Source organism: Salmo salar, chromosome ssa06, assembly GCF_905237065.1.
Source record: "Salmo salar chromosome ssa06, Ssal_v3.1, whole genome shotgun sequence".
Taxonomy (NCBI): domain Eukaryota; kingdom Metazoa; phylum Chordata; class Actinopteri; order Salmoniformes; family Salmonidae; genus Salmo; species Salmo salar.
In genome coordinates this window covers 33646520-33667130 of record NC_059447.1, presented here as the reverse complement: position 1 = coordinate 33667130, position 20611 = coordinate 33646520, and the positions used below count along the sequence as shown (strand labels likewise).

Genomic DNA, 20611 nt, shown 5'->3' with positions numbered 1-20611 from the left:
CATCCCTCATTTCTCTTCCCCCAAAATATCCCATCAGAGCACACATGACTGAGCTTGAAAGGACATTGTTATTAAATGATAATGACTTATACATTAGTGCCTCATAGCCTATCAATTAAGCAGCAGCACTATGCTTTCTCATTTCCCTGTCATTGTCATTATTGATATTTGCTTATGCATCACCAAGCATCACAGGTGTGAGGGAGGGAGTTGGGAGGGAAGTGGCACAGATAGACAAGAGTGCTTCCCTTAAAGTCAATGAGATGGACGTTATGTTTATTTATAGAGGCAGGCGAGGCAAACCGGCAGTCAGGCCATTAACTTCATCAAAGGGATGGCTTTCAGTCAATGGCTACATCGAGCTGAGAGGAGCTACTACATACTGGGGCCCAGCCACAGCATGGCAGATAGACTGCCTGAGGGATGACGGGAGAGAGGAAGAGGGTGAGAGAGAAGAGGGAGAGGGATGAGGGTGACTCCCATTTTCTTGTTTCTTTCTCACTATGGCTCTTGTGTGTTGCATGTCACATACATACATACATACATACATACATACATACATACATACATACATACATACATACATACATACATACATACATACATACATACATACATACATACATACATACATGACCTCTCTATAGGAAGTCATTCTATGGGACACTTTCACTTCCTCTGTGGTGATGGGCAGCAATTGCCCTGTTACTGAGTAGGCTGCCGTGTGTGTGTGTGTGTGTGTGTGTGTGTGTGTGTGTGTGTGTGTGTGTGTGTGTGTGTGTGTGTGTGTGTGTGTGTGTGTGTGTGTGTGTGTGTGTGTGTGTGTGTGTGTGTGTGTGTGTGTGTGTGTGTGTGCCTACCTGTATGTGTGTGTACATCTGTGTGTTTATGAGAGAGAAAGTGTTTTGACAGTGTGTGCCTGGTCTGACATGGCTGTGAGCCATCCTGAAGGTGACCTAGGGTAGCCTCTGACATGGCTGTGAGCCATCCTGAAGGTGACCTAGGGTAGCCTCTGACATGGCTGTGAGCCATCCTGAAGGTGACCTAGGGTAGCCTCTGACATGGCTGTGAGCCATCCTGAAGGTGACCTAGGGTAGCCTCTGACATGGCTGTGAGCCATCCTGAAGGTGACCTAGGGTAGCCTCTGACATGGCTGTGAGCCATCCTGAAGGTGACCTAGGGTAGCCTCTGACTCAGGGCTTCAGACTGACACAACCTCACTGAATCAGTCACTGACAGGAAGAGGCTGGAGGCAACATGGACGCTGCGGCTGTTCTGCTGGGTCACTCCCCTCACTGCTGTTTGTCTATAAACTTTACCCGTTTGTTATGGTTATTCAGCCTCCCTAGTAGGGCTGGGCGATATATAACATTTATTTTATTCATTCAAATGTATGTTTTTGCACGATATTCCAAATGCCTGTATCTCAAGAATGTAGTTTTTTTGTATATTTTTTTGAGTGTTTAAGTCCGCTTGCTCTCGTTGTATTTTTTATCTTGTCTCCTTTGCGCCTTCTGTGCTGTGTGCATCTTCCCATTTACACGCATTGGGCTTATTTTGGATAGATTTTGCCAAGAGTGAAACCTCTCACGTCGCCTCTTCCTCTCTGTTTACACACACCAAGCCCCTCCCCCTGCCACTCACACCAACAAAGTTGAGAGATCACATCTTCCTCTCTGACATGCGGTTTCAACTCACTATTTGCATTTGAGGTTTGGTCCAACAGAATTGGTCATAATGACACATTGAGACATTATTTTATTGTAATAGGGGATAAGTTAACCTTTAGCGATACCGTCTTTATGTCTCATCTATTCAAATTGCGCACAGAGCAAACATTTCTAACATTGATTCTGGAAAATTCATGCTCAGTTTGTCATTACCGCGTACCGCTATCAGCATTCTAGTCAAATCATGTTATACTAGCTATCTAGTCTGTGTTTTATAAATGTGCAATAATCATAAAACACAATTATATAAGCATTTGGAAAAAAATGGAGATATGATTTTTAGCCCATATCGCCCAGCCTTACTCCCTAGGGTTGCACAATTCTGGGAACTTTCAATAAATTCCCTGGTTTTCCAGAAATCCTGTTTGGAAGATTCTGGATTTCCTGCTTATTCCCTCCTGATTCCAGAATCCTCTAACTGGGATTTCATGAAAACCAGGGAATTTATTGTAAGTTCACATTTTGCAACCCTAATCCTCCCTCCCTCTCACTCTCATGATACAAAGCCTGTGACATAGTTCATTTCCACTTCCTGTTCCCTGTTCTGTGAAGCAGCTGTGACTCTGTTCCTCTCCATGGGTGTTCTTCTCCATGTGGCCTGATGCTATTCATGAACAACATGCTTCTGTCGTAACATGATACATACAACGACTGCTGTGCATCAATGTTTCCCTGTTTAGGACAAAAGACAAGAATAGCTATTGATTCCCTTAGTTAATTACACCGAATAATAAAAGCTATGTATGACTGCTTTTTCAGTGACTGATTTGAACGTTTTTAGTGGTTTCCTGGTTGTGATATCTTGGCCTTTGACCGTTTTCACTCAGCTGTGCTCTCTACATCCTCCTGTGCCTCTCACCACTCCCCCAAATGAACACACACACAGCGGTTGCATCACGTCCTGTTACGGGATTAGCTCCGTCCAATGACTGCAAGGCCCTTCAGCGGGTGGTGAAGATGGCCCAGTACAGCGCATTCGGAAAGTATTCAGAACCCTTGACTTTTTACACATTTTGTTATGTTACAGCCTTATTCTAAAATGTATTAAATATTTTTTTCCCCTCATAAATCTACACCCAATGCCCCACAATGACAAAGCAAAAGCAGGTTTTTAGAAATGTTTGCAAATTTATTACAAATAAAAACCGGAAATATTACATTTACATAAGTATTCAGACCCTTTACTCAGCACTTTGTTGAAGCACCTTTGGCAGCGATTACAGCCTTGAGTCTTGGGTATGACGCTACAAGCTTGGCACACCTGTATTGGGAGAAACTCCCCAATTCTTCTCTGCAGATTCTCTCAAGCTCTGTCAGGTTGGATGGGGAGCGTCGCTGCACAGCTATTTTCCGGTCTCTCCAGACATGTTCGATCGGGTTCAAGTCCGGGCTCTGGCTGGGCCACTCAAGGACATTCAGAGACTCGAAGCCACTCCTGCGTTGTCTTAGTTGTGTGCTTGGGGTCGTTGTCCTGTTGGAAGGTGAACCTTCGCCCAAGTCTGAGGTCCTGAGCACTCTGGAGGAGGTTTTCATCAAGGATCTCTCTGTACTTTGCTCCATTCATCTTTCCCTCGATCCTGACTAGTCCCCCAGTCCCTGCCGCTGAAAACATCCCCACAGTATGATGCAGCCACCACCATGCTTCACCGTAGGGATGGTACCAGGCTTCCTCCAGACGTGTTGCTTGGCGTTCAGGCCAAAGAGTTCAATCTTGGTTTCATCAGACCAGAGAATCTTGTTTCACATGGTCTAAGAGTCCTTTAGGTGGCTTTTGGTAAATTTCCAAGTGGGCTGTCATGTGCCTTTTACTGAGGAGTGGCTTCCATCTGGCCACTCTATGATAAAAGCCTGATTGGTGGAGGGCTGCAGAGATGGTTGTCCTTCTGGAAGTTTCTCACATCTCCACAGAGAAACACCTCCCTGACCAAGGCCCTTCTCCCCCAACTGCTCAGTTTAGCTGGGCTGCCAGCTCTTGGAAGAATCTTGGTGATTCCAAACTTCTTCCATTTAAGAATGATGGAGGCCACTGTGTTCTTGGGGACCTTCAATCCTGCAGAAATGTTTTGGTACCCTTCCCCAGATCTGTGCCTCGACACAATTCTGTCTTGGAGTTTTACGGACAAATCCTTCGACCTCATCAAGTTGTAGAAACATCTCAAGTAGGATAAATGGAAACAGGATGCACCTGAGCTCAATTTCGAGTCTCATAGAGTCTCAAAGGGTCTGAATACTTATGTAAATAAGGTATCAAAAAAGTCTAAAAACCTGTTTTTGTTTAGTCATTATGGGGTATTGTGTGTAGATTGATGAGGAAAAAATAAATGTAATCCATTTTAGAATAAGGCTGTAACGTAACAAAATGTGGGAAAAGTCAAGGGGTCTGAATACTTTCCAAATGCTCTGTACATCACCGTGCTCCCACCCATCCAGGACATCTACTCGAAACAGTGCCTGAGGAAGGCCCGCAACATCATCAAGGACCCCACACACCCCAGTCATGAGATGTTCACTCCCTTACCGTTTGGCAGACACACACATCACAACTGCTTCTACCAGACTCTTCTTATGATTGCCAAATACTGCACAATTTAAACACTTGCCCCAGAATCCCCCCTTCCCCAAAACACGTGTAAATATTGGACTCTAAATTGTACCTTCCTGTATTATACTTACACTAAAATGTTTATTGTATTCTACTGAGCCATTTACTTTGTGTTCCTGTTCTTATCTTTTATTATTTCTTATTGTATTGCCCAGAAGGAACCTGCAAGTAAGCATTTCTTTGGACGGTGTGTACCAGGTGTATCCTGTACATATGACTAATGAAACTAGAAACACACACAGCATCTGGCAGTGTGTTTGATGTGATCAGTGTCTATCACAGCAGCATGTCGCTATGCTAAGAGCAGCCAACAGCAGGAAGCAAAGTGACATTGCTCACTCGCTTACAAAACCACACCACTCTCCTCTGTGTGTTTGTGTTTCTGTAGTGTTACTGTTAGTCTCTCGCTCTCTCTCTCTGGGCTAGAGAGCAGAACAGGAAGCAGTGGGGTGGGGCTGGAGCTGTGTCGCTCTCTCTCTTCCTACCTCTTCCTCGCTCACTCGCTTCGGATTGAGTCTCTTTTGATTCCTGGCGGGAAGGAAGCACATCCCGGATTTGAGGAGGCAGGAATAGCTCTCTGTACATTGAGTGGCGGTTCTGGTGTGAGAGTGTGTAACGGGGCAGAGGGGAGAGGTTGGGCAACACAGAGAGAGACAGGGTGGGCCATGGCCAGCGAGGGAGCTTTGGCGGGCTGCCCAGGGGAGCACACTGCTGCAGACCACCCCACTCACACTGAACAGGACCAGGGGGACGCCGAGTCTTCGGTAGGCACACTCTGTCTGGGCACCATACAACATGGCTGCCTTTCACACTACAGTGTGTTTGTGAGTTTCCTATCCGCTTTCTGCTTCATGTTCACTTCCTTCTCAGTCCATGGCATTTCTGATGACTCATGTCAGAGCTGCTTTTAGTATTGTCGCATTGTTTTCAGCCCCATCTGAGTGGAGAACTCTCTATTCAATTTCTCGGTATTGTTCCACTGGAGGGCATTGCTAAATGGCTATAAATGTATAGTAGTGAGTCACATGGTTAATGGTCCGACCCTTTCCTCCTTCCTCTTATGTTGTTGTCTCTGCTATTCTTCTCTCCTCTGTGCCACTGTTGCTCACGTCCTGCCTCAGTATTAGTGGCTGTTCATTTTAAGACGAGTGTGTTTGTCAAACTGGTGTGTTGTATGTGTGTCTCAGTTCTGCTCAACAAGTGGGTGTTCTTCCTGTCTTAGTCCTACCAAGGCTCTATTCCTCCCTCATCTTTCTCTCTCCTTGTATGTTCTCTACCTCCATCTCTAGATGATTTTAGTGCAGAGAAGGACAGGGCCGGGAGCACAATGAAGCTATAGCCTTGGTGTTGTTAGGACAGTAACACCATGCTCCAGCTAACTGGGCCATTTGGCCCACAATTTGTGATCGCGTTGATACCAACAGTACTATTTCACCTGTATGTCTAACGCTGTGTTCCTTCACAACAAATAGCCAAACATTTCAGTGAGCCATTTGACACAACATTAGGCCATCAGGTCCGCTATGAGAGATATTCCCAGATTACCATGACTACTCTGCACTGCTGTTGTGCAAGGTTTCCTGTTTAATAGCCTGTGTAAGTAGCCCTCGAAGGCCCAATAGCTGGGCTTGGCCACGAGGGCTGGCTTGGCTTGGCTGCAGCCTGCTGTATTGTATTGTATTGCAGATGGATTATGGTTCTAATGAGAGTCTGCCTGGTAGGAGCCGGGCTCTGCTCTGTTATGCCTGGCGTGGTGCTGAACAGGCCAATAGGGACGCTGCTGTAATCAGATCTGCAGGCTGGAGCCAGGGCCAGGTCTCTGAGTGGCCTACAGCAGTCAGTCAGTCGTTATGAGAGGAGGGACTGGGACTGGGACTGCTCTGTCTGTCTCCATGTCGTAGGATCTGGGCTCTGTTCAACTCTAATAATGAGCTATCTCTGTTTGATTGTTGCTAATGTCTGCTGTTGGGGATTTACTGTGATTGTGTGTGTGTGTGTGTGTGTGTGTGCGTGTGTGTGTGTGTGTGAGTGCATGCAAGTGTGTTTATATGCATGCAATGCCGTTACATGCATGTATGTCTGTATTTGTGCCTAATGTCTATCACACTGTCATGTGTGTGTGTGTGTGTGCTGTATCTGTTTCTGTGTGGCTGGCTGAGAGCTGGCGTGCTGACAGCGTGTCTGTGTGTATCAGTGGCTCTGAGCAGGAACAAGCCCTGATAGATTTTAGTCTCTATTAATGTTGCCCTAATCTGCTCTGATCTGGTTACCATCAGGAGGGGACGTGAGCGCTCAGGCCTTGACTCATTTAACATCTCAGTCTCACTCTGCTGCTCTTAGAGACTCAGTTCTCTGAGGGGAAGCGCTCACGTCATTTTCTTAAAGTCCCCGACTCCATCTGTCCCTTTCTGTTGCTGTCTTGGCCTCTGTTATATCTACTCTAGCCATGGATCTACATTACCTTTACTCTTTGCTGCAGTCACACAGGATGAGCTGAAAGGTTGGGCTCTTTGTTTGGGCACCTGCCTCTGGGACCCATTGGAAACGCATTAGCCTGCTCGTTCTCTCTCTCTCTCTCTCTCTCTCTCTCTCTCTCTCTCTCTCTCTCTCTCTCTCTCTCTCTCTCTCGCTCTCTCTCTCTCTCTCTTCCATGTACAGATAAATGCTCCTCTCTCTCCTAATGTTTGCTGCCAGTTTAGTGCTGCTCAGTTAAACCTTCTGACCTACAGGGCTGTGTGGGAGACAGTTGGTGTCAAAGGTGAACACAACCTAGTCCCCTGCACCTCCACTCCTCCAAAACCCCTAATTAGGCCCTTTTCCCAGAGAGTTGCATCGAATTGGAAATACGGCAGACCTTTGTTTATCGTCTCTCTGCTATCACCCCAATATCATCTTGGCCCAATACATGTCGCAATGTATTTGACCGATGCTAATCTATTATCCATTCTCTCTCCCCCTCTCCTCTTCCTCTCCCCCTGTCAGAGTGACCCAGGTGGGCTGTCAGTGCTGGAGCAGCTGGGTCTGGACCAGAGCTCAGACTTCTCTGACTCCAGCATTCAGCAGCGGCTGGACGAAGCGAGGGATCACATCCGCCGGGAGATCAGGTTAGCGTCACTATTTATTTACTCATTTACCTTTCAATCACTTCTATGATGTATTGATTAACTACTAATTGTGTGGTACTACAACTTATGAAAAGTCCCTGTGATTTGACTGGATCAGGAAGGAGCTGAAGATCAAGGAAGGAGCAGATAACCTGAGGAGAGCCACCACAGACAAGAAGAATGCCCAGCAGGTGGACAGCCAGCTCCGCAGCTCCAACCGCAGACTGGACAGCCTGCACTCTAAGTTACAGGAGCTGGACGCTTACATTGTGGTCAAAGGAGGGGACGACAACAACACAGGTATCACTGACAGGGATGGTACTATGAAGCGAATGGAGCATAGCCTTAGACCATTGGATGGATTCAACCAAAAGTTGTAATGTAGAAACATGTTGGCCATTGTTAATGATTATAGTAACTGACAGTTAAATCCATGACCTTTGACCCTCAGATGCCCCCAAGTCTCCCGGGGCGCGCAGCCGCTCAGCCAATCAGGACCGGATCACGGCTCTGGAGCGCCAGCTCAACATCGAGCTCAAGTGCAAACAGGGAGCAGAGAACATGATCCCCATTTATGCCAATGGAGTCACCAAGGTACTGGACCTGACTGGACCACCTAACCCCTCTAATATATACATCTACTGTAGCCTATGTACAATACAGCCAGCCCCTCCACAATCTCTCTTTCTCACTCTTCTGAGTTCATGTCTGTAGTCAGATCATCTCCCAGCCTGATTCTTCTCTGTGTAGTGAAGGTTAGCAGGGGTGTGTATTTGTGAGCTGCTATTTCACTGTCCTCACTGTACGGTGTCGCTTATAGGACAAGAAGATGCATCAGACGGCCCAGCAGATGCTGCAGGACAGCAAGACCAAGATTGACATCATCCGCATGCAGATCCGCAAGGCCATGCAGGCCACTGAGCAGACTGAAGATATCCAGGGTAAATATCTGTCTGTCTGTCTCTGCCTGCCTGCCTGCCTGCTTGCCTGCTTGTCTGTCTGTCTGTCTTCCTGTCTGACTGTCTGTCTCTTCATCCCCTTTGTCTGTCTGTCTCTAATCTGTACATCTATCGTTAAATGTTTTATGAAGTGTGGGTAACAGATCAATGCCCTCCTCAGAAGTGCAGAGTGGACATTATTATAACCTACTCCACTCCATACACCACACACACACACACACACACACACACACACACACACACACACACACACACACACACACACACACACACACACACACACACACACACACACACACACACACACACACACACACACACACACACACACACACACACACACCCGGGCTCACTTCCACACAGAGAGCAGGTTAAGGCCTTATTGATGTTCCTGCATCCCCATGATGTTGCCCAACAGCAAAAAGTCATGCTTCATTTACCCGAGGTTAGAGACAGAGGGAAAAGGGGAGAGAGAGAAAGATAAGGAACAAATAGTAAGATATGGAAAGCGGGGAGAGAGAACGAGAAAGAGAGTGAGAAGATGGGAAAAGCACAGGAAGTAAAGAGGCAGATTTAGGCCCATATCTTTATTTGGATTGCTGTGTCTATTTCCCTCTCCCTACCTTCTTCTCTACCTTCCTCCCTCCTTTGGTTTAATAATAGATCAGCGCTGCAGGGCATTTAGCCTCATAAGTCATGAACCATCCCTAACTTGGGACACACACAGATGCACACAAATCCATCAAAACCTCACATTATCTTGATTTTGATTTTCAGTACATATTACTTTATCATATTATGAAAGATAACTGTATACAGTGCATTCGGAAAGTATTACAGACCGCATGACTTTTTCCAAATGCTATGTTATAGCCTTATTCTAAAATTGATTTAAAAAAATGTCTCATCAATCTACACAATACCCCATAATGACAAGACGAAAACAGGTTCTTAAAAATGTTAGCAAATGTATTACAAATAAAAAACAGAAATACCTTGTTTACATAAGTATTCAGACCCTTTGCTATGAGACTCCAAATTGAGCTCAGGTGCATCCTGTTTCCATTGGTCATCCTTGAGATGTTTCTACAACTTGATTGGAGTCCACCTGTGGTAAATTCAATTGATTGGACATGATTTGGAAAGGCACACACCTGTCTATATAAGGTCCCACAGTTGACAATGCATGTCAGAGCAGAAACCAAGCCATGAGGTCGAAGGAATTGTCCGTAGAGCTCCGAGACAGGATTGTGTCGAGGCACAGATCTGGGGAAGGGTACCAAAACATTTATGCAGCATTGAAGGTCCCTAAGAACACAGTGGCCTCCATCATTCTTAAATGGAAGAAGTTTGGAACCACTAAGACTATTTCTAGAGCTGGCGCCCGGCCAAACTGAGAAATCAGGGGAGAAAGGCCTTTGTCAGGGACATGACCAAGATTCCGATGGTCACTCTGACAGAGCTCCAGAGTTTCAATTTGGAGATGGGAGAACTTTCCAGAAGGACAACCATCTCTGCAGCACTCCACCAATCAGGCCTCTATGGTAGAGTGGCCAGATGGAAGCCCCTCCTCAGTAAAAGGCAAATGACAGAATGCTTGGAGTTTGCCAAAAGGCACCTAAAGGACTCTCAGACCATGAGAAACAAGATTCTCTAGTCTGATGAAACCAAGATTGAACATTTGACCTGAATGCCAAGCGTCACATCTGGAGAAAACCTGGCACCATCCCTATGGTGAAGCATGGTGGTGGCAGCATCATACTGTGGGGATGTTTTCAGCGGCAGGGACTGGGAGACTAGTCAGTATCGAGGGAAAGATGAATGGAGCAAAGTACAGAGAGATCCTTGATGAAAACCTGCTCCAGAGCGCTCAGGACCTCAGACTTGGGCGAAGGTTTCACCTTCCAACAGGACAACAACGCTAAGCACCCAGCAAGACAATGCAGGAGTGGCTTCGGGACAAGTCTCTGAATGTCCTTGAGTGTCCCAGCCAGAGCCCGGACTTGAACCCGATTGCACATGTCTAAAGAGACCGGAAAATAGCTGTGCAGCGACTCTCCCCATCCAACCTGACAGAGCTTGAGAGGATCTGCAGAGAAGAATGGGAGGAACTTTCCAAATACAGGTGTGCCAAGCTTGTAGCGTCATACCCAAGAAGACTCGAGGCTGTAATCGCTGCTAAAGGTGCTTCAACAAAGTACTGAGTCTGAATGCTTATCTAAATGTTATGTTTAATTACATTTGCCAAAATTTCTAAAAACCTGCTCTTGCTTTGTCATTATGGTGTATTATGTGTAGATTGATAAAGGGAAAATGAATTTAATCCATTTTAGAATAAGGCTGTAACATAACAAAATGTGGAAAAAGTCAAGGTTTCAGTAAATGGTTTGTTATCGCTCTCCCCAGGTAAGCCAGACACGTGTGGGGTGGAGCTGCGTGTGGAGGAGCTGTGGCATCATTACCGTGTGGAGCTCGCCATGGCTGAGGGAGCCAAGAACATGCTGAGGCTGCTGGGAGTAGGGAAGGTCCAGGACAAGAAGGCCATGTCAGAGGTCAGAGTTCACACACAAGACTACTGTCTGGATCTCACACATGAACGCACATTTAATGCACACATACACACACACACACACACAAATACACACAAAAAACACGCTCACCATTTTGGGCACATTTAAATGCACACACAAACACACCATTGTAACCCCTCTCTCCTCTCTCCCCCCAGGCCCAGTGTGGTCTGAGTGAGTCGTCACAGCGCTGTGACCTGCTGAGAGGCTCTCTGGAGCAGCGTTTGCTGGAGCTGACGGACGACCACCCCAAGGCCTGCCTCATCAAGGAAGAGCTGGTGCTGGCCTCCTCCTCGGCCTTCAGCTCCAGACACGGAACCCCCTATGTACACAACCAGTACAGCACCCTCTGCAAGCCCTCCCCACTCACTGGTACATACACTCATAGTCTATCACTGACTCTTACAGCTTCTCTATACCCTATCACTGACTCTTACAGCCTCTCTATACCCTATCACTGACTCTTACAGCCTCTCTATACCCTATCACTGACTCTTACAGCCTCTCTATAGTCTCTCACTGACTCTTACAGCCTCTCTATACCCTATCACTGACTCTTACACCCTCTCTATACCCTATCACTGACTCTTACAGCCTCTCTATACCCTATCACTGACTCTTACAGCCTCTCTATACCCTATCACTGACTCTTACAGCCTCTCTATACCCTATCACTGACTCTTACACCCTCTCTATACCCTATCACTGACTCTTACAGCCTCTCTATACCCTATCACTGACTCTTACACCCTCTCTATACCCTATCACTGACTCTTACAGCCTCTCTATACCCTATCACTGACTCTTACACCCTCTCTATACCCTATCACTGACTCTTACAGCCTCTCTATACCCTATCACTGACTCTTACACCCTCTCTATACCCTATCACTGACTCTTACAGCCTCTCTATACCCTATCACTGACTCTTACAGCCTCTCTATAGTCTCTCACTACCTCTCTGTCTATACCTAACTGAAGGCTCTAATGCATCAGAAACTCATGGATTCAGTTGAATACCTCTCCCATATCCAGTGGCTGAAGTTATAAACCTTTTGAACCAGATATGATACTCTCACTTCTACTCAAACATCACATATCATCTCTCTCTCTCTCTCTCTCTCTCTCTCTCTCTCTCTCTCTCCTAGGTACCCTGCAGGTGCGTCTGCTGGGCTGTGTGGGGGTGTTGGAGGTGGTCCCGGGGCGCAGTAGAGGAACCCCGGTGGTCTTGCCATGCTACATCCCAGGGGACGGACGCTCCTTCAAACTCAGTGGTCTCTACAGCCGCAGCACCAGCAGCATGAGCCTCAGGATCCCCGGCAAGACCGACGAACTCTCCTGTAAGTGTGTGTGTGTGTGTGTGTGGAGGGGGTTCACATATCTGTCCATTTGTGTTGTGTAGTGAGTTTCTAAACATGTGTTATGGTATTGTGTTGAACAGCGGAGGTGAGTGCGGTGTTGAAGCTGGAGAACACAGTGGTGGGACAGACGTGCTGGAAGACAGTGGGAGAGCAGGCCTGGGACCAGACCTTCACTGTAGAACTGGAACGAGTAAGATACTACATTACACTAACACAACACTGAGAGAGAGAGGCACATTGAGAATTGAGAGAGAGAGGCACATTGAGAATTGAGAGAGAGAGAATTGAGAGAGAGAGAGGCACATTGAGAATTGAGAGAGAGAGGCACATTGCGAATTGAGAGAGAGGCACATTGCGAATTGAGAGAGAGAGAGAGAGAGAGAGAGAGGCACATTGAGAATTGAGAGAGAGAGAGAGGCACATTGAGAATTGAGAGAGAGAGAGAGAGGCACATTGAGAATTGAGAGAGAGAGAGGCACATTGAGAATTGAGAGAGAGAGAGGCACATTGAGAATTGAGAGAGAGGCACATTGAGAATTGAGAGAGAGGCACATTGCGAATTGAGAGAGAGGCACATTGCGAATTGAGAGAGAGAGAGAGAGAGGAGGCACATTGAGAATTGAGAGAGAGAGAGAGGCACATTGAGAATTGAGAGAGAGAGAGAGAGAGAGAGAGGCACATTGAGAATTGAGAGAGAGAGAGAGGCACATTGAGAATTGAGAGAGAGGCACATTGAGAATTGAGAGAGAGGCACATTGCGAATTGAGAGAGAGGCACATTGCGAATTGAGAGAGAGAGAGAGAGAGGCACATTGAGAATTGAGAGAGAGAGAGAGGCACATTGAGAATTGAGAGAGAGAGAGAGGCACATTGAGAATTGAGAGAGAGAGAGAGAGAGAGGCACATTGAGAATTGAGAGAGAGAGGCACATTGCGAATTGAGAGAGAGGAGCACATTGCGAATTGAGAGAGAGAGAGAGAGAGAGAGGGCACATTGAGAATTGAGAGAGAGAGAGAGGCACATTGAGAATTGAGAGAGAGAGAGAGAGGCACATTGAGAATTGAGAGAGAGAGAGAGAGGCACGTTGAGAATTGAGAGAGAGAGAGCGGCACATTGAGAATTGAGAGAGAGAGAGAGAGAGGCACGTTAAGAATTGAGAGAGAGAGGCACATTGAGAATTGAGAGAGAGAGAGAGAGAGAGGCACATTGAGAATTGAGAGAGGCACATTGAGAATTGAGAGAGAGAGAGGCACATTGAGAATTGAGAGAGAGAGAGAGAGAGAGAGAGAGAGAGAGAGGCACATTGAGAATTGAGAGAGAGAGAGAGAGAGGCACATTGAGAATTGAGAGAGAGAGAGAGGCACATTGAGAATTGAGAGAGAGAGAGAGAGAGAGAGAGAGAGGGACATTGAGAATTTAGAGAGAGAGAGAGGCAAGTTGAGAATTGAGAGAGCGTGAAAAGGTGAAAAGAAGTTTATGTACACCTGTGGATGAAACAGTATGTGTGTTGACCTGTGTTTCGTCCCAGTCCAGGGAGATGGAGATAGCAGTGTACTGGAGGGACTACCGCTCCCTGTGTGCTCTCAAGTACCTGAAGCTGGAGGACTTCCTGGACAACCAGAGACACAAAGTTCAGCTGGAGCTGGAGCCTCAGGGCCTGCTGCTGGCAGAGGTACACACACCCCGCCATGAATACACACGTGTATGCGCACACACACACACACACACACACACATACACACATGCACGCATACACAGACAGAGACATGCGAACATGCACACACACGCACCAACACATACATCCCTGCTCAATACTGAACTATTCTATACAGTACCAGTCAAAGTTTTGACACACCTACTCATTCAAGGGTTTTTCTTTATTTTTACTATTTTCTACATTGTAGAATAATAATGAAGACATCAAATCTATGAAATAACACATATGGAATCATGTAGTAACCAAAAAAGGGTTAAACAAATCTAACGTCATAGTCAACATAGCTACTAAAACTAACGTGTTAGTAAACCCACTACAATCATGCAGTACAGTGTAGTCAGCAAGCAGTTTAGCAGTTACACCGGTGGGCACCGGTGGTAGTAAATGACTAACACCAAAAGCTTACCTTGACTTGGAAGAGTTCCAGTGTTGGTTCGCCATAGCCAGCTAGCGAACATAGTGTCCCTCTCTGTTTGAGCCGGGTGTTTAAGTAGGCTAAATTAGATAGCTGCATTCGCTAGCTAAGTAAGTGAAAGTGAAAGTGAAAAATATATAAAATATCTCTGCTAGGTAGCTTCTTCATTTTAAGAGATGTATTTGTTACATTTTCTTCCCTCTTTGAGTCAACTACTCATCACATTTTTTTAAGCACTGCAGTGCTAGCTAGCTGTAGTTTATGCTTTTCTAGATTAATTATCTTGCCGTTCATGCTGCAAGAGCTCGGATAGGTTGGAGGACGTCCTCCGGATGTTGTCATAATTACTGTGTAAGTCTATGGAATGGGGTGAGAACCATGAGCCTCCTAGGTTTTGTATTGAAGTCAATGTACTCAGAGGGTGGAAACTACCGGCTAGACTATGGTGGTACCCTACAGAGTGCTGTTGAAGCTACTGTAGACCTTCATTGCAAAGCAGTGTGTTTTAATCAATTATGTGGTTACGTGAATATATTTAGTATAGTTTTCTCTAAAAATGATAACTTTTTTAGATGTTTCACTATTTTTATGAAATTCATTGAGGAGGATGGTCCTCCCCTTTATCCTCTGAGGAGTCTCCACTGATATGTGTGTATTTCAGGTAATGTTCTTCAACCCAGTCATAGAGAGAGGCCCAAGACTGCAGAGACAAAAGAAGGTTTTCTCCAAACAGCATGGTAAGAGAAGCTTTTCTCAGAACAGTGTTGTGTTAGTATGTGTAGAGTCTTAGATAAAGCCCCATTTTGTTCTGTATGTTGTCAGCAGCTGCCAAGCCTGGCTCCATGTATCCCAGCATCCCTATAGGGCTCACACCTCCATCACCTGACTGACGCCCCACTGCTTCCCCACTGAGTAGCATGGAGTTGCCCCCTAGACACTGATCTACAGTCAGTTTAGTGTTTCACCCCTAATGGGTCACATTAGGATTGGGGGAGGTCCTAGATATATGATTACATGCAACCTCCACCCAGAACCCACTTTGTACCTCTCTGTGCTCTGTATTGCTATCTAGTGTTGGAATTAGCAGTGCTGTGGATTCATCTGATGGGTTTAGGTGGTTTAATGCTTTGGAGTATGACAACTTGAGTGTGTCAGGGTTGAAACTTCTTTAGTGCAATCTGGGCAGTCCTAATGGATTGAGTAAACCATGTTAAAATTTGCTGCGTGAACAGGATAGATTGCATTTCAGGGGAATTTGTGTTGATCAGTATATCTTATTGCCTTGTGTTTATGTTGTGTTGTGTGTGTGTTGCGGTTACTGCCATGTGTGTGATGGGTATGTTGCAGGTAAAGCGTTCCTGCGTGCTCGTCAGATGAATGTTGACATCGCCACCTGGGTCCGCCTACTGAGGAACGCCATCCCTACTGGAAACAATGTTCCCAGCTACACCCCACACACACACTCCCGCTCACATTCTGGGTACTGTACACACACACATATACCCTTTCTCACACCTCTTTAATGCTTCAGACAGCAAGCACAACATATACTGTACATGGGAAACTGTTGACTGGTGTTTCTGTGTGTGTCGTAGGGAGATCTCAGTGGAGAAGCTGACTCTGGAGAGCGACTCTCCTCCGAGACCTGAGATCAGGAGAGACGTTGTTGACACACCCCACCTGGTGAGAAGAAGAGAAGGAAGGGATGAAGAGAGGGATGGGAGGATGAGGGAGGGATGGGAGGATGCGGCGATGGAGTGATAATCATCTGATAGCCATCTCCGTAGTATCACATTCCCTCCAGAAAGCCGTTGACTAGAACACAGTGGTTCAGTCATATTGGGTTATTATCCTAGGATGAATCTGGAGCTAGACAGAGCAGGGCCTGGGAGGAAGGAGAGGAGAGAGGTAACAATAAGAGGGGAAAGGGAGAAATCCACACTAATTAGACCAGATTGGATCGAAGGAGCTTTAATTCGATGTTAGATTCCCAGTGTGTAAAACATGATTGGCATGAGAGGACAGAGAGAGAGGGACAGAGGGAGTGAGGGAGGGCCTGAGTAACAGATTGCATGGTCAGTGGGGCTGGGGGATTACTGGATTAGTTACTTGGGTGTTTTTAGAGAACTAATTAACAGTAACGAGGGAACGAGGAAGAGAGGAGAGGGGATTGAGCAGCCAGCCAGCCAGCCAGCAGGGAACAGGCTACTAATAATGATGAGGGACAGAATTACTGTCTGTTTTTCCTTCTCCCTCTCTCACCTTCTTCCTCATTCTCTCTATCTATCCCTCTCCCCTCTTTATATATCGCTCTCTCTCTCTCTCTCTCTCTCTCTCTCTCTCTTTTCTCTCACTCCCAGGAACAGCCTGTGATCGAGCCCTTGTCCCCTCCGGACCTCGCCCAAGGGCGGCCAACCAGAACCCTATCCACGAGTTCCCTGCGCAGGTACAGCACCATGCAGAGTTGGCACAGTGTGTCCTCACACTCACACCTGAGTACATCCTCTCACAATATGGCCCCCACAGTATGATGCTGGGGAAACACACCCACTCACAATATGGCCACATGACCTGACCTCCTCCATAACACGTTACTGTAGCCACGGAGACATGTAACACAGCAACATGCTCTCTATAGAAGTGCTAGGTAGGCAGAAAACATCAGATAATACTGCATCCTGTTTCTTCAGCTAGCAGATGACCATTCAACATGGTAAATTAAAGGCTATTTCAGTGGTTGTGATCATTATTATTTTCTTTGTGTCCTGGTATTAGACAGAGCAAAGGCCCTCTGTGTCTGCAGGACTTCAAGCTGATCGCTGTGCTGGGCAGGGGACACTTTGGCAAAGTATGTGTCCTCACATTTGAAATATCCTCCCTTTGTTAGGAGGTTGTCCATCCAGAGGATTTAGGTAGAGATTCAGATGAACCACTGGTGTTTTCCAGGTGTTGTTGTCAGAGTACAAGAGGACAGGCAGTGTGTACGCTATCAAAGCCCTGAAGAAGGGAGACATTGTGGCGCGGGACGAAGTGGACAGGTATGGATCAACACTAGAATGCAACACAGGCAAAGACAGAACACAGGCCAACTATATCATGCCTCTCTCTGACAATATATGACCTCCATCATGGTGAAATGACTTGTCTAGTTTTATATACAGTGTGTCACATAAAACTGATCAGCAACAAACCATGGCAAACATATATACAAGTTAACTGTGTGTTTACATACTGTACTTGAGATTAGACAGTTGTCTCTCTTTCCTGTTGTCTTCTATCATTCTCTCCTCTCTCCCTCTCCTCTCTCCTTCTCCTCAGTCTGATGTGTGAGAAGCGTATTTTTGAGACGGTGAACAGCTCCCACCATCCCTTCCTGGTCAACCTGTTTGCATGTTTCCAGACCCCAGAACACGTGTGCTTCGTCATGGAGTACACGGCTGGGGGTGACCTCATGATGCACATCCACGCAGACGTCTTTACAGAGCCCCGAGCCGTGTGGGTACCGCTGTGTGTTGGTGTGTTGCTGTGTTCTACTGAATGTGTAACGGAACATGGGGGAGGAGCAGGCATGCTTTGAGATATGTATATGTGTGTTCATATGGTTGTGTACTGTATGCGTACTCATATCCATCCACAGTCTGCTGTTACTGTCGTGTGTGTGTGTGTGTGTGTGTGTGTGTGTGTGTGTGTGTGTGTGTGTGTGTGTGTGTGTGTGTGTGTGTGTGTGTGTGTGTGTGTGTGTGTGTGTGTGTGTGTCTTGACTATTTGTGTGTGCGTCTGTCTGTCTGTCCTGCAGGTTCTACGCAGCCTGTGTGGTTTTGGGCCTACAGTTTCTTCATGACCATAAGATTGTGTACCGGTAAGTACTCTGGGTAGACATGAAACACAGAACACATGACAGACATCCTCTCATCCTCCTACCCCTTCATCCTCAGAGTACCCATCAATTTTGAATGAATCTTCATCCCTCCTCCTCAGGGACCTTAAACTCGATAACTTGTTGCTGGATACACAGGGCTATGTGAAGATCGCAGACTTCGGGCTCTGCAAAGAGGGTATGTTCTCTATAACTTATTCATCATGTCTCCAGAGCTCTGTAAGGATTCAAGGTCATAGCGGTTGTAGTTTGGAATACGTTTGAGTCTTTTTATTGTGCTCATATTTTTCTATATTTCTGACTCCGTTTGTGTCTCTCTCGCTCTCCTTCCTCTCTGTTTTTCTCTCACAACAACCTCTCTCTCACTGCTTCTCTTTTCTTCCCTTCTCATTCCTGATCTCACTCTACTTCCCCAGGTATGGGCTATGGGGACAGGACCAGTACATTCTGTGGTACTCCTGAGTTCCTGGCTCCAGAGGTTCTGACAGACACCTCCTACACCAGGGCAGTGGACTGGTGGGGCCTGGGAGTACTGGTGTATGAGATGCTGGTGGGAGAGGTAAGAGACTTGACTCTAAAAACCTCTTCAGAGAATTATATAAATATGACTCCATACATATCTAGTCTTATTATTTAGACATGCTCTGGAACTTTGGCGACTACTAAAGTATTTTTTAAACCTCCCGCTTTGGGCTGGATGTGTCAATGTGTAGTTTATACATGCATAATTAATTAGGAGAATTACTGTCTTACCTCAATTAGCCATGAAATCCCTAGTTCTGGAAGTTGTGCTGCACCATTTTCCCTCACGTGGTCCAGCCCCCTAGCAATTCGAGTTCAACCAATGAGCTTCAGCCCCTCGCCATATGAGTGACAGCTAGCAAAGATGCACATGATGCACCCACAGCAGAGCGAGAGAGAGACAATTTCAGGGGACCACTTTCAGAACTGCTGGCTAAAAAGTATACAAAAATACCAGAGAATCCGTTTAATGAGTTAAGCCCTCACCTTTAAAGTAATATATACTTTAAACCAGTAATATATACTTTAAGCCTTTATGGTAATACAGCACTTTAGTCTATATTACATAAAGTGATGTGTGTTTGAGCCATATGTTACATAAATTAATATAGTGTAACGACTTACTAGGCATGGCTGGTTGGATGGCAATGATGAGTAATAATGACAGAAGTCCAACACAGAGGCACAACTTAAGCCAAGCCGGCATATTTATTCAAGATAAAAGGGTCACAAAGAGTTCTCAAACTGTAAATGAAAGCAAAACACTCTCCCACACAGGGCTTAACTGAACTTAAAGTTACACTGAACTTAAAACTAGCTGGGCTGCTACCCAGCTTTCCAGCTTCACAATGTCCATGGGCTTCAAACAAATGTTTATCGAGCTCAGCCTTCGGCGCTCAGTTTTCGGCATCCAGCCAGGAGCTTTTCCAAAATGTCTGCAAAGCTCAGCCTGCAGCATTCAGCCAGTAGCTCCTCTTCTCGTGCTGAACTGAACGTGCACCTTAAATGCCCCAGGTGTATTGCAGCCTAACGAGGCTGAGTGGCTTCAGGTGTGGGGCTTGGCACTGCAGCCTAAAAATGCTGGTTGTGGGGTGTAGCTTACACTCCAAACAGTGTCATTCCCCGGCCACATCACCGGGGCGCCATAATAGGTTAAATGAGTGGCTGCGAGTGTGACATTGTGGTCTATGTGTGTGTCAGTCTCCATTTCCAGGTGATGATGAAGAGGAGGTGTTTGACAGCATAGTGAATGACGAGGTGCGCTACCCTCGCTTCCTCTCCACAGAGGCCATCGGCATCATGAGACGGGTAAGCTCCTCCCCCAACATTCACATCCCACCAATCACCAGTGGAGTAAGAGAGACTCACATTGATTGACATGGTCAGTTTGGTCACTGTAAAGGTTTGCTTCTAGTTTTCAGTCAGTGGGTTTTCTGTGAAAGTGTTTCTGATGTTTTTTCAGCTGTTTGCCATCTGTGTGTGTTGCTAGCTAGTGTTTGGTCTGTGCCGGGAGTTGTTATGTCTGGGTTGAGGTGTTTGTTGTTTTCTGTTGCCAGTTGTTGCGGAGGAACCCGGAGCGGCGCCTAGGCTCTGGTGAGAAAGATGCTGATGATGTCAAGAAACAGCCTTTCTTTAGGGTGAGTCGCTCCCTCTCTCTCGCTCTCTTTCTCTCTCCCTCAAACACACACACATGTCATTAGTTAACATTCCTTATAAACCACTGATTAAACTCTTGTTATGTAATCAGTGAGCCTG

At 46.3% G+C, this 20611-nt stretch overlaps 1 protein-coding gene across 3 annotated transcripts in view; it reads left to right on the top strand.

Moving 5' to 3' along the window:
• The window catches only part of LOC106607024 (serine/threonine-protein kinase N1), a 35900-nt gene that overhangs the window by 14033 nt on the left and 1256 nt on the right, over window positions 1-20611 (top strand). Inside the window, exons 1-22 of one of the 3 annotated variants that reach the window (XM_014203562.2) lie at window positions 409-444; window positions 7315-7436; window positions 7555-7736; window positions 7888-8030; window positions 8257-8377; window positions 10802-10947; window positions 11124-11337; window positions 12114-12305; window positions 12407-12516; window positions 13854-13997; window positions 15119-15194; window positions 15805-15937; window positions 16053-16140; window positions 16818-16903; window positions 17233-17305; window positions 17404-17495; window positions 17776-17952; window positions 18254-18316; window positions 18436-18512; window positions 18751-18893; window positions 20057-20164; window positions 20413-20493. In XM_014203562.2, coding sequence (XP_014059037.1) covers window positions 424-444; window positions 7315-7436; window positions 7555-7736; window positions 7888-8030; window positions 8257-8377; window positions 10802-10947; window positions 11124-11337; window positions 12114-12305; window positions 12407-12516; window positions 13854-13997; window positions 15119-15194; window positions 15805-15937; window positions 16053-16140; window positions 16818-16903; window positions 17233-17305; window positions 17404-17495; window positions 17776-17952; window positions 18254-18316; window positions 18436-18512; window positions 18751-18893; window positions 20057-20164; window positions 20413-20493 — 2592 coding nt within the window. In that variant the 5' untranslated portion in view covers window positions 409-423. Of the gene's footprint in view, window positions 1-408; window positions 445-4738; window positions 5097-7314; window positions 7437-7554; window positions 7737-7887; window positions 8031-8256; window positions 8378-10801; window positions 10948-11123; window positions 11338-12113; window positions 12306-12406; window positions 12517-13853; window positions 13998-15118; window positions 15195-15804; window positions 15938-16052; window positions 16141-16817; window positions 16904-17232; window positions 17306-17403; window positions 17496-17775; window positions 17953-18253; window positions 18317-18435; window positions 18513-18750; window positions 18894-20056; window positions 20165-20412; window positions 20494-20611 lie in introns of those variants that run through there. The other 2 variants (XM_014203560.2, XM_014203561.2) reach the window with 2 other exon arrangements.